At 37.0% G+C, this 16,462-nt stretch overlaps 1 protein-coding gene across 4 annotated transcripts in view; it reads left to right on the top strand.

The window, feature by feature from the left end:
- Positions 1-16,462, top strand: part of LOC125123223 (CD302 antigen) — a 144,040-nt gene that overhangs the window by 84,576 nt on the left and 43,002 nt on the right. For all 4 annotated transcript variants that reach the window (XM_047772706.1, XM_047772702.1, XM_047772704.1 and 1 more), the window contains 4 exons: positions 4,625-4,819; positions 7,720-7,946; positions 9,763-9,931; positions 13,960-14,109. In XM_047772706.1, the coding sequence (XP_047628662.1) occupies positions 4,625-4,819; positions 7,720-7,946; positions 9,763-9,931; positions 13,960-14,109 (741 nt within the window). The remainder of the gene's footprint in view (positions 1-4,624; positions 4,820-7,719; positions 7,947-9,762; positions 9,932-13,959; positions 14,110-16,462) is intronic.

Raw genomic sequence — 16,462 nt, 5'->3', positions numbered from 1 at the left:
ACACGGAGCATAACTTATACAAATACCAAGACCATTTCTTTGTCTCTGCTCTGTCATTAAAATGCCTTCACCACTGAGCTTAGAGTGAAGTGATGAAAGGTATTTTCCTTTCTTCACTCTCCCTCTTGGGAATATAAGACTAACTAAAAATGACTGCACTGCCATGTAAACCTCCAATACTTACTTTGTATCTCTCTGTATGTGGAATGAGTAAAAACAGAAATATACTTCTAATATGCACCTTTGGATTTATATCATTAGTTTGGGGGTGTACATTAGAAAAATGAGGCATATAATCTGCCAATGGAATAGAATATTTGAAATTGTAAATACCAAAGTCCAAGATATAATTGCTATGAAAAAATTTTAAAACACAGTCCTCATTAACAGGGGAAAGAAGACCAATTTAGAAAGATACTCAATTAGAGAGGTCCTGAAAAATCACAAAGTTTTATTTTTTATTTATTTATTGCTATTTCTTGGGCCACTCCCAAGGCATATGGAGGTTCCCAGGCTAGGGGTTGAATTGGAGCTGTAGCCACCGGCCTACGCCAGAGCTGCAGCAACGCTGGATCCGAGCCGCGTCTGCAACCTACACCACAGCTCACAGCAATGCCGGATCGTTAACCCACTGAGCAAGGGCAGGGACCAAACCCACAACCTCATGGTTCCTAGTCGGATTCGTTAACCACTGCGCCATGACGGGAACTCCCACAAAGTTTTAGAATTAGAAAAAAAAAAAAAATCACACTTTGGGCATAAAGGATCAAAAGCATATATTCCCCCCCCCCACCAAAAAAGATGTTAATAGCAGGCATAGAACAATTATAGCAAGAGGTAGGGTAGGAGAGAAGCTAAATTACTCAAAATCTGACCATTTTAGAAAAAGCCTTCTCAGAGTTCCCACTGTGGCTCAGCAATAACAAATCCAACTAGTATGCAAGAGGACAAGGGTTTGATCTCTGGCCTCGCTTAGTGAGTTAAGGATCCAGCATTGCCATGAGCTGTGGTGTAGGTCACCAATGCACCTCAGATCCAGGGTTGCTGTGGCTGTGGTGTAAGCTGGCAGCTGCAGCTCCAATTGGAGCCCTAGCCTGGGAACTTCCATATGCTTCGGGTGAAGTCCTAAAAAGACAACAACAACAACAAAAAAAATAGCCTTCTCTTTGCTGTCTAACTTATCTCTTTTCTTAGAATTACTTAAGTTTTTCTTAAATGTTTATGACTTGAGTTAACAAAAATAAGCTATCAAGCAAGGGGTAAGACTTGGGTTGCCAGCAGATGAGTTCATTATGGCAGGACGCAGTTGCCCAAATCTTTTCTCTAATGATGCCTGAATACCCTTAAATTGGGCAATGTAAGGAACGGAGAGAAACTAGGTCAAAAGATCCCAGGCTTCACCTGAAAGCAGCTGAGGAAACAGTGATCCCACATAGAGAAGTAGAAACTGACCCAGGATATAGCTGGAGATTTCAGTTTTTCCCCTCATAATTAACTTTATTAATTATGTTGTATTATGAAAAGCATTTTCATATCTCTAGACTTTCTTTTAATAATCTTAACTTCATTTATAAATTGTAGCTGTGGCATAGGTTGCAGCCGCAGCTCCAATTTGACCCCTGACCTCAGAACCTCTATATGCAACCTCTTAAAAAAAAAAAAAAGTAACAAAATTTCTGTTAAAAATATACAGACATGAGTGACATATAGAAAGATGTTTCAAGCAAACATTGAACCTGGTTTAAACCTAATTCTTACTGGCTGAATTTATATCTATAGGGTTTTTATTACTTAAATAATATTTTTATTGTATATACTACCTACACAAAAGATTCTGTTTCTTAAAAAGTTCTGACTTTTCAAAAATAGTGCCACAAATAGAAATTACTAATAGAAACCACATATCAACTGAAAGATACTTCAAGCCAAATGAAAAAGTAACCCTTTTGTTATAGCAATTATATATATATGGCATATATATGCATATGCAATTGTCCATTGTACTGGCCAGAAAATTGTAACTTTAACATTTGGGGAGAAGGGAAGAGGAACTAGAAGACATGAGGTGATACAGAACAGCAAGCAACAACCAAATCATATGTCCAGTGTTGCTAGTGTGTCATTGCTGCAAGCAGAGGTTTAGGGATAATATCTTGGGAGATGGTAATCAGTGAAAAGTAGAAATAACCAGGACAAGGGGTATGTGTAGGTAATAATGACATCCCTCTTCATACCAATTCATAATTTTAATAAGCTTAACAACTTGTTTTTCAAAAAACCTCAATAAGATATTTTCGCATACCATACAATCCAGCCATTTAAGACGTACAGTGTAATGGTGTTTAGTATAGTCGCAGAGTTGTACAACTATCACTACCTCCAAAAGAAATATCATACCCATGAGCAGTCCTCCTCATCCCCGAGCCCTTCTCCCAACCCTCAGCAACCACCGATCTATTTTCTGTCTCAACAGATTGCCTATTCTAGACATTTCATGTAAGTGAGATCGTATAATATGATTTTTTGTACTATTTCATTTAGCATAATCATTTCATGGTTTATGCCTATAGCATTGTAGCAAGTATCAGTATATCATGCTTTGTATGGCTGAATAGTCCCATTATATGGATAGGTACCACGTTTTATTTATCCATTCATCAGTTGATGGGTATTTAGTTTTTCACTTTTTTAGTTATTATGAATAACATTCATATACAAGTCTTTAATGTGGATATACATTTTCATTTCTCTTGGGTAAATACCTAGGAGTGGAATTTCTGGGTTTTGTGTAACCCTTTGAAGAACTAATGGATGTTTTCCAAAGCTGCTGTACCATTTTCCATTGAAGGTTCCAGTTTATCCATATCTATGCCAACAGTTTCTTTATTATTTTGATTGTAGCCATTAAAGTTCATATGAAGTATCTCATTGAGGTTTTTTTTTCGTGTCCCAGTTGATTAATGATATGAAGCATTGTTCCATGTACTTATTGGCTCTTTGTATATTATCTTTGGAGAAATCTCTCTTTAAATCCTTTTCCCTCTTTTAAATTCTCTTTATTGTTGAGTTTTAAGCTTGTTTTATATATTCCATATATAAATTCATTGTCAAAGAAATGATTTGTAAATATTGTCTTCCATCACTTTCTTGGTAATATAATTTGTAGGACAAAACTTTTTAATTTTTTTGTCTCGTTTTTTTTAGGGCCGCACCTGTGGCATATGGAGGTTCCCAGGCTAGGGGTAGAATTGGAGTTGTGGCCACCAGCCTATGCCACAGCCACAGCAATGTTGGATCTGAGCTGCATCTGAGACCTACACCACAGCTCATGAAAATGCTGGATCCTTAACCCACTGACCAAGCCCAGGGATCGAACCTGCATCCTCATGAGTACTAGTCAGAATCGTTTCCACTGAGCCACGACAGGAACTCCCCAAAACTTTGTAATTTTTTTTTTTTGTCTTTTTGCTATTTCTTTGGGCCGCTCCTGCGGCATATGGAGGTTCCCAGGCTAGGGGTCGAATCAGAGCTGTAGCTGCCAGCCTATGCCGGAGCCACAGCAACGCGGGATCCGAGCCGCGTCTGCAACCTACACCACAGCTCACGGCAATGCCGGATCGTTAACCCACTGAGCAAGGGCAGGGATCGAACCCGCAACCTCATGGTTCCTAGTCGGATTCGTTAACCACTGCGCCACGACGGGAACTCCAAAACTTTGTAATTTTAATGAAGTCCACTTGTGTGTGTCTAAGAAGGCTTTGCCTATCCTAGGGTCATGAAGACACACTGAAGAGTTTTAATTATTTTAGCTCATACAAGTAGGTCTATTTTAGACATCTATTCTAGACATGATCAATTTTCAGTATTTTATGTAGTGAAAGAAAATGGTTTAACTTTAATTTTTTTTGCATGTAGATATCTTTTTGTCCCAGTAACTATTCTTTCCCCATTGAATTGTCTTGGTACCCTTGTCAAAAATCAGTTGACATAAATTGTGCATAGCTTTGGTCCAGAGAAGGGATTTCTATCACAAGTTCTATAATGTGTTAATTCTTAAACAAAATGGTTATGTTCATTTTCCGTCAGAATTAAACATATATGTAGGAGAGTTCTGCTGTGGTACAGCGGGTAAAGGATCCAGCCTTGTTTCTGTGGCTGCTTGGGTTGCTGCTGAGACATGGGTTTGATACCTGGCCTGGTGAGGTGGGTGAAGGATCTGCGTTTCTGCGGCTATGGTGTAGGTCACACTGTGGCTCTGATTGGATCTCTGGCCTAGGAACTTCCATATGCCTCAGGTGCAGCACCACCACCCCCAAAAAAAATATGTAGAAAAAAATGAATATTGGTTGAAAAAAATAACAAAGTAACAAAATTCATAAACATATTACAGGGTGGTAGAATTATACATAAATTTTAATTTTCATGTTTATAATTTGCACTTTATTCAAAATAAGCATGATTTACTGTTATAATTAGAAAATATTTTGGAGGAAGACATACAACCTTTTTAGAAAGTAGGGAAAAAAGAAAGAAAAATAGTTGAGCTTGAAATAGTAACCTCGTAACTATAAATCACGTCTTGATTTAATCTCTAAGCATAGAAAAAAAAATGTTTCTTTTCTAGATAATTCTCTTATGTGGTCTGACAAGACCACACTGTCATATACACACTGGAGAGCAGGAAGACCAGTTGTGAAAAATGACAAGTTTTTTGCTGGCTTGAATACTGATGGCTTCTGGGATATTCAAACCTTTAATACTGTTGAGGACATACTTTACCTTCACCAGCACAGCATTGTTGCTTGTAAAATTGAAATGGGTAAGTATGCAAATGTAGAGTTTCTACTCCAGGGAAAGAGAATATAAAGGTATTAGCTCCATTAGTGGGAATCAAGCACTTGCATTTCTTGAGCAGCTCCCTGTTTCAGTCTTCTGCAGTAAGAGACATTTCAGAGGTTTCTGAGGAAGGAAAATACACAATCCTTGGTGCTGTGGTCTTGATCAAGGAGTGAAATGTAGCTGGGGAGACAGAGTTAAATTCTTTATCATTGTTTTATGTAGGTTGGTCTTAAGTTATTTGATATGGGCTTACATTTGTTGGGAAACCAAAAGAAATCAATGAAAACGGGAATAATGAAAACAAATATGCATTGAGGTGGGGGTAAAATTTGGTTGGACCTTAAAGGATGGTTAAGATTTTTATAAATAATAAAGCGTATTTGGGGAGAGTTTTGACATTCCAGGCTGAAAATGAATGTCTCTAAACCTATCTTAAATAAGTCTATTTTTAAATCAAGTCAGCTTTAAATTTTCCACAGCTTAGTAACTGTCATTATGGCCATTCTGCTGTAAGCCCTCTGCTAACATGGAGCCCATCACAGTTGCATCCAGGCCCATCTTCACTCTTCACAGTCCTGCAGAATACCTTTCTGATGCACCATTTCCATCAACAATTTCTAGGGATCCCCTATTATCAATTACTTTGAGTTCACGTAAGGTTTTAAGACTTTTTAGAAACCAGTGTCTCTTCTAAAATTCTAGGCTTTCTCCCAGTGTCCTTTTCTTTTTCCAATTTTTGGTTCAATAAAGGATCTTTTTTCTGTCAGGCTGATTTCTTAATTGTCTCACATACAGTGTATACCCATTCTCATTTGCACTCATTTATGGTTTTTTTTTCCTGCCAAGAAGTCTTCTACGTTCTTTCTTTGTCCCCCTTTTTCTAAAAAAAAAAAAAAAAATTATTTTAGAATAATTTTAGGTTTACAGAGAAGTTGCAAAGATAGTATAGAGTTCCCATATACATGATAACCAGTTGCCCCTGTTGTCAACATCTAACATTATTAGCATGGTACATTTTTTGCAACTAAGAAACCAGTGTTGGCGGCTTATATCAGCTAAAGCTCATACATGGTTCAGATTTCCTTAGTTTTTACTTTATGTTATTTTTCTGTTCGGGAATCCATCCAGGATACCATGTTATATTTAATATATTTTCTTTAGGTTCTTCCGAGCTATGGTCATTGCTCAGACTTTGCTTGCTTTTCATGACAGTTTTGAGGAGCACTTAGTCATGTGTTTTTGTGGCATGTCCCTCAGTTTGGGTTGGCTGATTTTTTTTTTTTTTTCTCATGATTAAACTGGACCTATGGGTTTGGGGACAAACCACAGAGATGAAGTTTCATTTGCATCACATCCTATGAAAAGTATATGCTTAAACATGACTAACTTATCATTGCTGATTTTAAATCTTGATTGCATGGATCTAGGTAGTGTCTATCAGCTTTCTCCACTACAAAGTTACACTTTTCCCCCTTTCCTTTTAATTTTTTTGTTTGTTTGTTTGTTTTTGCTTTTTAGGGCCACACCCGCAGTATATAGAATTTCCCAGGCTAGGAGTCAACTCAGAGCTACAACTTCCAGCCTACACCACAGCCACAGCAATGCAGATCTGAGCAGCATCTGCGATCTATACCACAACTCACAGAAACGCTGGATCCTTAACCCACTGAGCGAGGCCAGGGATGGAACCTGCAGCCTCATTGATCCTAGTTGGGTTTGTTCACAGCTGAGCCACGAAGGGAACTCTCCCCAACCCCGGCCTCCCGCCCCTGGTCCCTTTCCTTATCGACCTCTTTATAAGAAATTACCATCCTTAGTCCACACTTAAGGAATGCAGAGATACTCTACCTTCCATAGGTGAGGAGGGCCCATATAAATTACTTGGATTTCTTCATGGATTTGTCTATTCTCTCTCATTTAAAGAAAAATTTATTTAGTCATTTATTTATATCAGTATGGGCTCATGGTTTTTTATTTTATACTTTGGGTTAGAATATAATAGACCTCATTATTTCATATTTTGTTCAAATTATTCCAGATTTCGCCATTGGGATCCCTTTTACTTGATTCCTCTGTCCTTTTGAAATGTCTTCATCATTGTGGTTTTGTTATTGCTGTTTGCTTATTTTTAGCTGACCTTCTGATTACCTAATTTCTTTCTAGTCCTAATTTCAGCTAACCTAAAATTTGGAGATCTAACTTATCAAGCCGGCTCTCTCCCTTAATTCAAATGAATCTTTCCTTCTCTAGTCAGTCACACATATTCTAGTAGTTAATTGTTTTGCCCTCATTTCAGGTGTTGTTTTCTGTGCCCAATGTGTGAGCTCCTTAAATAAAAGATGAAGTTTATACCTTTTGTATTTAATTTTATTGAAATATAGTTGATTTACAGCGTTATATTAGTTTCACGTGTACAGCAAAGTGAATTAATTAATCACACATAAATATATCCATTATTTTTCCCATATAGGTTATTACCAACTATTGAGTAGATTTCCCTGTGTTATACAGAAGGTTCTTGTTAATCATCTATTTTATACATTTTATCATCTATTTTATATGTACTATTATATACATATTATTCCCACCCTCCCAATTCTTCCCTCCCCTCAACGATTTCATCTATAGTGTTTAAACCTTTTCTTGATAGCCCAATGGTTTCATCTATAGTGTTTAAACCTTTGCTTTAATTGTAATAAAGAGCCTATTCGATATGCTGTGGCAATAAAAAAAGAAAATACGCATTTGACCTCCCTTACTAATAAGAAGCCCAATTTTATTTCACTTTAGAAATGAGTGCATGTCCACCCTTGCCCAAAATATGTATTTTAAAAAATAATGTAAATTTAATCACTAACATTTTTAATTTAAATATTATAGTTGACCACAAGGAAGAATATAATACTACTCTGCCACAGTCTATTCCATATGAAGATGGTGTTTATAATGTCATTCAAAAAAAAGTAACATGGTATGAAGCATTAAATACATGTTCTCAAAGTGGAGGTCATTTGGCAAGTGTTCATGACCAAAGTGACCAGCTTTTTCTGGAAGATATTGTAAAGCGTGATGGATTTCCACTGTGGGTTGGGCTCTCAAGTCATGATGTAAGTCTTGTTTTGTTTTCTAGAAATTTTCCAATTATGTTAGAGGGTTGGAAATTTGAGCATAAAATATTAATTCAAAGTATAACATCAAGATAAGTCCTGGGATTGCATTGCACAGCATAGTGCTTTCTATCTTTTCACAACATAAAACTAGCTGAAAATTATATTTGTAGAGTGCACTAGGGCAAATGGCCAGGACTGCAGCTGCCCTAGACACTGTCAAACCATCCCACGGGCTCATTAGATTAATATTTCAACAACATCTCTGTTACCTGTGTAGGACAGACCAGTTGGAAAGCTGATGAAAAGGGAATAGCACAGGATTAGAAAATCCTGATTTCCAGTACAAGGGCAGGTCTTCTATTTACATGATGGGTGGTCACAAGCAAGTTATTAAACCTTTGCAAGCTTATTTCCTCATCTGTAAAATTAGGGTGATAATATTTTCCTTAATATAGGATTGTAGCAAAGATTAACACAAAAATGTATGTAAGGGGCCAAAAACTCAACATTAGGACCAATAGGGACATATTTTCAGAGCTGCCATCGTGGCTCAGAAATTGATGAACCTGACTAGCATCCATGAGGATGTGGGTTTGATCCCTGGCCTTGCTTGGTGGGTTAAGGATCTGGCATTGCTGTGACCTGCATTGTAGGTCACAGACGAAGCTGGGATCCCGAGTTGCTGTGTCTCTAGTGTAGGCTGGTGGCTATAGCTCGGATTGGACCCCTGGCCTGGGAATGTCCATATGCCGAAGGTACGACCCTAAAAAGATCAAAAAAAAAAAGAAGTGCATCTTTTCTTTTTACTTTCTCCTAGAAATTAACACCATTTGAGAATAATCTTCTGCTGGTAAACATATCTTTTATGCCACCATTTGGATCCTATTAATTAGTATATGCATGTATAGCAATAATATCTAGTATACAAAAAGTAGACATCTACTGAGATTAGAATTGAAGGTCTCATTTAAATAATCTTTAGAACAAAGTGAAGAAAATAAAATGACGTTAAAGTAGCATATGAAATCCAGGACAAATCAGAAGTAATCTTCTTATATGAGTTTCTTGGGAAGTATTTTCCTGTTCCAGCCCCATGCTGCTTAATGACTTCCATAATATGATATTTTAGCCAGAGACACAAGCCACAAAAGTATAAAACATAAAAAACAATATTCAGAATAATGTGAAGGTTGGGATTGTAAATCTGTAATTATGACAAATGGAAGCCATTTGCATGTCATTTAATTTCAAGTGTTATATAAACTCATGTTTTAAAAAAATAAATTTAGAGACAGAAGGTAGTAACTCTGTCTCTAAAGTTAAAGTCCTATTTAAATTATGCCAGAGCAAACGTCTTAAATCAACGCATCTCTGATTTTACAAATAGATACAGACTTACAATACTTGTAAGCAAACGATTAACACCTCATTCCTATATTTCCTTTTTTTTTTTTTTTGTCTTTTTTGCTATTTCTTGGGCCGCTCCCTCGGCATATGGAGGTTCCCAGGCTAGGGGTCTAATCGGAGCTGTAGCCACTGGCCTATGCCAGAGCCACAGCAACACGGGATCCGAGCCACATCTGCGACCTACACCACAGCTCAACCTACACCACAGCTCACAGCAACACCAGATCCTTAACCCACTGAGCAAGGGCAGGGACCGAACCCACAACCTCATGGTTCCTAGTCGGATTCGGTAACCACTGCCCACGACGGCAACTCCAAGAATCGTTCCTATATTTCTCAAAGCATATATGTTCTTTTTCGAAGTCATACATCTGAATTCAGGTTATGCCTATTATTCCTAAAACAGGGAAGTGAATCGAGTTTTGAATGGTCTGATGGCAGTGCATTTGACTATATCCCATGGAAAGACAAAAAGTCTGCTGGAAATTGTGTTGTCTTGGATCCAAAAGGAATTTGGAAACATGAAAAATGCAACTCTGTTAAGGATGGTGCTATTTGTTATAAACCTACCAAATGTAAGACTTAATTTCAAATAACTGTATATTTACTAAAATGTGACGTTTGTTTTATGCACATGATTAAATACTCAAAGGAATTTTTATAGATTTTAAATAAGGTTTATTCACAAATCCTATCACAAAAATTTCAGTACTTTGGAGAAACAAATATGATATGCACATTCAGGGAATTTGTTCTCAGACTTTCTATTCACTAGGTGAATTTTACTCTAGACTTTGTGAATTTTAATCTCAGCAATGTTTTACAAAGGCTGAGATGCTCCTTTTAAAAAAGAGTTCCACAGCATATGACTTTAGAAAATACCTCAAATGATTTACCATATTGATAGCTCAGTAGAGTTTCTATAGTAAAGCATTTCTATAGTATTTTTGTTTTGTTTTGTTTTTTGTTTGTTTGTGAGGTGTTTCGTTTTGTTTGTTTGTTTGTTTGTTTTTTGCTTTTTAGGGCCACACCTGCAACATATGGAAGTTCCTAGGCTAGGGGTCAAAACAGAGCTACAGCCGCTGGCCTATGCCATAGCCACAGCAACACAGGATCTGAGCCATATCTGCAACCGACACCATAGCTCACCACAACGACAGATCCCTGATCCACTAAGCGAAGCCAGGGATGGAACCCACATCCTCATCAATACCAGTCAGATTCATTTCCACTGTGCCACGATGGGAACTCCAAGAGTTTCTATAGTAAAGAAATGTGTATAACTAAACATTTTCCAAATTTATATGACCCTTAAAATCTAAGGAAAGAGCTCCTTTCTTCAGGGGCTGGACTTGGAGTCGTCCGTGGGGGGTGGAGCATGAGCCATGAGTTAGAGCACAAAAACCTAGGACACTGCTCCACACTCCAATACACACACACACACACCCCAGAGCTACAGAGGACTGCCAGGAAGGCCAAGAGCTGGTTGCGGTGCTGGTGTCTAAAGCTTCTGATTCTCAGTGCTTGCCCTGTTTTCTGCTTACCATGTTTTCTGCTCTGGAGTACCCTCATGAGAAGATTTAACATTTGGATTTCAACAGATTAAGCAGAAGAAAATGTGGAAACCTTAGCTAGAGAAACAAGTGAATACAAGAAAAGGGGAATGATATAGAGAATGAGGAATAAAGGCACAATCAAGAACTGACCTTTGAGTTGTTAGGTACAGAAAAGAAGAATAATTTTTTAGAAAAACAATTGAAATACATGATAACCGTGATAAAGCATGTAGAAGTAGAAAGGGACAGCTGTGTTAGAAAAGCAGACTTTATAGGATGATGGAGAATGATTGTAGCTCAAACACAAATTCAGTGCTATACTGGACTGAAGGATGTCTCCCCAAATGCATGTCCACCCAAATCCTCAGAATGTGTTCTCATTTAGAAGTGGTCTTTGCATATGTAATTAGTTAAGATGAGGTGATACTTGATTAGGATGGGCCCTAAACCCAATGACTGGTGTCCTTCTAAGAGGACAGGCACAAATGCACAGGAAGAAGGACACTTGATGACAGAGGTGGAGATTGAAGTGATGGAGCTATAAGCCATGGATTTCCAGCAACCATGAGAAGCAAGGAAAAAGGCAGAAAACATTCTCTCTTAGAGCCTCCAAAAAGGACCAACATTGCTAACACCTTATTTTCAGACTTCTAGCCTCCAGAGTTGTAAGAAAATAATTTTCTTTTGATTTAAGCCATAAATTTGTACTAATTTCTTAGGGAAGCCCTGAGAAACCAATGCAAGAGCAAACTTTAAAAACTGGATTTAAAAAAAAAAAGATAAAAAGGAAATAAGTGTTGCTAAGGATGTGGAAAAATTGGAACTCTTGTGCGTTGCTGGTGGTCATATAAAACAATGTATAGCTACTGTGGAAAACGGTACAGTGACTAAAAAGCTAACATAGAATTACCATATTATCTAACAATTCCACTTCTGGGTATATACCAAAAAGAAGTGGAAGCAGGTACACAAACAGATATTTGTACAGCCACATTCTATACAGCAGCATCATTTGTAATTGCCAAAAGTTGGAGGAAACTCAAGTGTCCATTGACAGATAAATGAATAAGCAAAATATGCTATGCACATACTATGGAATATTATTCAACCTTAAGAAGGAAGGACATTCCGACACATGTTACAACATGGATAGATCCTGAAGACATTATGCTAAGTGAAATAAGCCAGTCACGAAAGGACAAATACTGTATGATTCCACTTATATGAGGTACCTAGAATTGTCAAATTCATAGAAACAGAGTAGAATGGTTTTTGCCACGGGGATAGAGGAATGAGGGGTTATTACTTAACAGACACAGAGTTTCAGTTTTGCAGGATGAAAAAGTTCTAGGGATGGTGGTGATGGAGGCACAATAATGTGAATGTACTTAATGCCACTGACCTGCACATTTAAAAATACTTATGATGGTAAATTTTGTTGAGTATATTTTACCTCTTTCAAAAAAATTGAATCTTCATGCAAAAACATTGAAAATCTTTTTGACAGGAATATAGCAAACTTACCACAATGCTGGCTCTTTCAGGAAAAAAAAAATGTAAAAGAAGCAAAATTCCATGAAGAAAAGTAAAGAAAGAAAATGAATGCAGTATAAGACAGGCCAGTTATAGCCTAAACTAGAAACAAAATAGGCTTTGGAGATAAGGCATTTCTATATATTCCCAGTGTAAGAAGAATTTTTTAAGCTAATCCATTCACGAAAGTCCACTAGCCCTAGCTATGCATTGGTAGCCAATGTTCAGCATATTTCGCATCTAATGAAGCAACACACACCATTGCCTATGTAATGATGGAATGGTCAGCAGTATATATTTGACAAAGAAACTATTTTCACAATGTGGTAAAAGCAAGAATTTGCTAGTAACGTCTTTCTCCACCAGAAGCATTAATAAAGAATTGTCACAAGTCTTACAGACTTGCAGATGCATTTGCAAATAAGTTTTAATCATCTGCAACTAGGAAATGTATCCAGAAGTAATCAATTGTCATAGTGAAGAAAGACTTAGAGCTTAAACTAATGACCTTAGTGGGAAGTATGGAGGCAGAAACCTATCAAATAACTAGAGTTCAAAAAAGATCAAGCCCAGGTGGAGAAGCAGAGGATTGAGAAGCAAAAGAAGGAATGAAGAGCCATCAGGAAGTCTCTTAATGAAGAAGGAAATGACAGCAGTCCTTCTTCTGGAATCAGAGGGACCATAAATAAGAATTCTGCCAAACTGCAGTGAGGAGAAAAAACGGGGAAAAACCCTCAGCAACTGAAAGACATGCAGATCGTATGTAATGTGTACAGACCAGTGATTTAAGTTTAAATTACTGGCCTTACCAGGTCAGATATTTGATTCAGATAATCTGTACACCACAAACAGGATGTTGGCAGTTTACTTTCCAGTTTTCATACTCTCTTCTGTTGGAATTAACAACACTTTTAAGGGGCACAGGCTTCTTGTGTTACACAGTGCAATTAAAAATTAAGCAGTTCAAATGGAAACCAAGGGAACTGTTAAGATCTGAGAAGCCACACTTTTTTTTTGTTTGAGACAGATTTTGCTGTGCTGATCTCTTGCCTTTTGTGAACAGATTACCAAATTTTTACTTGTGGGCTGTGATTTTTTATGGCAAGGTAAAACTATGTTGTTTTTTGTTTGTTTGTTTGTTTGTTCATTTTACTATTATCAAGATAAAAAGGAATCCAAAGAAAGAATTTTGTTACTTCAAAGTAGTTCCAGGCCTACTCAGCCTGTCTTTTCTTCTTTTCCTATTCTGTCTTTCTAATAGTTTTTATTTTAGTTTGAAGTTCATCTTAGAAAGCTAAGTGCTTTCCTTTGTATACTCACTTTTAAAAATGGTGTTCCAAAAAGCTACCTAGAATGTATACTCTTAGAGTGTGGGCTGTAGCTTTCTCTGGTGTGTATTGAGTTGAATGCTTCTTACCCCAGAAACCACAATGTCAAATGGGACATTTAATGAGATTTTAAAAGTCAGCCATTTTTTCTGTGCATTTTCACAGTTGTGTCTAACATTTTTATAGCTAAAGAGATGTCCTCTTATACGTACTCATCACGATGCCCAGCAGTAAAAGGGAGTAAGTCACAGTGGATCCAGTACAGGGGCTATTGTTACATATCTGACCAGGCATTGCACAGCTTCTCAGAAGCCAGACAACTTTGTTCAGAGTTTGGTGAGTTAAAATGTGTTGATTTTCTTTGACTCAATAATTTAACCATTGAAATTTTTCTTAAGGATATTCTTTAAAGATTATATTTTTTGAAAATAATTTCAAAATACTAATTATAATAGCATCATAACCTAATTGCCCAGTGGTGGGGAAATGGTTTATGTATTTTATGATATAGGAGCTTAATGGAATATTGGTGTAGCCATTAAAAATGATCAATGTAAGAATAAGTACATGGAAAATAAACGTTAAGTGGGAAGAAGTAGAATAAAAATTGCTAAGTCAACTGTTATGTGAAAATGCTGACAAATGAAATCATTTTAAATATAAGAGTTTTAAATATGCTTAGATGAAGGGATTAAGAAGTAGTTTTTTTGTTTTGTTTTGTTTTTTGGTTTTCTTTGTCTTTTTAGGGCAGCATATGGAGGTTCCCAGGCTAGGGGTCGAATCAGAGCTACAGCTGCCGGCCTACACCACAGCCATAGCAACGTGGGATCCAAGCCATGTCTGCAACTTACACCACAGCTTGCGTTAACACTAGATCCTTAACCCACTAAGTAAAGCCAGGGATGGAAACCACGTCCCCACGAATACCAGTTAGATTTCGTCACCACTGAGCCACGATGGGAGCTCCAAGAAGTAGATTTTTTTTTTTGTACAGTTTGATTAAGCTGTAATTACAATATTGGAGATTTCCCATTGCTTAGTTATTAGTCAGTAAGCTTAGCCTGACCAGGGCAATAAAATCCAAAAAGCATGGGTTGTTCATCCATCTGCAAAAAGAATGAGCCACATCTCTGAAAACTATAAGGGACAGAACTTATGTCTTCAGATTTAACCTGTTTTATAAAGAGCAGCAATGATTGACTCTCTCCCATAAGAAACTTAGCCTATAGTCAAACTGTGACTTGACTTCTAGGGAGACTACCTAGAGTATTCCAAAGACCTGCATCCCTGGATAGCAGTTTAGCCAGGCAGATGGCATCTCTTTTGCTAACCTGAGACACTGGACTGATTTAAAAATCTACCACTTAACTACATAATGGGAACTATTGTATGTTATACATGTTTATGTATACATGTGATGGGAACTACTATAAACCATATATATGTGTGTGTGTGTATGTGTTCTGAAATATATATATATATAAAAACATGTGTATATATACATACAGACACACATGGCTTACAGTAGGTCATAATCATTTATATTTTGAAAGTCACAAGACACTTGCTCCTAAGAGAGAAAAGAATAAGTTTCATTGTCATTGTAGTGTGAGGGTTAGGCACTCAAGCCTTAGAGGCAGACAGGTCTGAGTTCAAATCCCAGCTCCCACACTAACTAGCTGAGTGATACTGTGAAAGTTACATAATTGTTTCTCTTTCTCATCTGAACAAGGAGAATGAAAATAGTACTCATGGAGTTCCCACTATGGTGCAGTGGGTGAGGGATCTGGCATTGTCTCTGTGGAGGTACAGGATCGATCCCTGGCCCGGGAAACTCCATACGCCTCAAATGTGCCCCCCCCAAAAAAAAAATGGAAAAAAAAAAAGAAAAAATAAAGAAAACAGTACTCACTTCAAAGTTTGGGTAAATTTTGGGTTGTTGTAGGAATGAATGAAATGGGATAAGGTATGCTAATATATCACAATGCCCTGATAAGTGAGCCCTCAAAACTATTCTTATCATTGGTGTGTAAACTTGACCAATTTATTAATCTCCTTGCTCCTCTATTTTGTCATCTGGAAAATAGTGGTAATACCTTACTCTGCGGGATTATATAGTATTAAACAAAGTAACATATAAAGTACCAGCACCCTGTGGTGATCTATAAAGGAGCAAAAGCTTTCCTTTGCCCTTTTTTAATTTCAATACCTCACACCACGAAAGAAATGTTTTAGTTCAAGAATTCATAGACTTGTTGGAATTGAAGGCTGTTTGATTCCATTTAGGATTGATTTCCAAGTCGAATTATTATTTTATTTCTATCCCTTGTCTGATGCTGGTGATAATGTTATTTTCCCTGTGGGTTTAGGGTAACCTATCAAACTTTGAGAATACTCACTCATTCAATTCCATACTGTATTTAGGAACTTTCAATGGCATGACTGAAGACACTTAGGTATAAAATATTACTAAAAGAAAGGCTAGTGCTCTCCAGTATATGTCCCAAATTTATTTGCTTTTAGTTTCATTTTAACAGAAGCAAATTTGAAGCTGAGTTATTATAAAGAACTAGTTATTGAGGAGAGAGCATTTAAAATCTACAGGAGAAAACAGATTTCTATCATTACCTACCTCACTTCTTATTAAAAGCTGTTCATACATGAAGGTCTCAGTGGTTAGGCAGTTCCA

This window comes from Phacochoerus africanus, chromosome 3 (genome assembly GCF_016906955.1).
Source record: "Phacochoerus africanus isolate WHEZ1 chromosome 3, ROS_Pafr_v1, whole genome shotgun sequence".
NCBI lineage: Eukaryota > Metazoa > Chordata > Mammalia > Artiodactyla > Suidae > Phacochoerus > Phacochoerus africanus.
The sequence above is the reverse complement of the archived record's forward strand: the minus strand, read 5'-3'. Positions and strand labels throughout refer to the sequence as shown.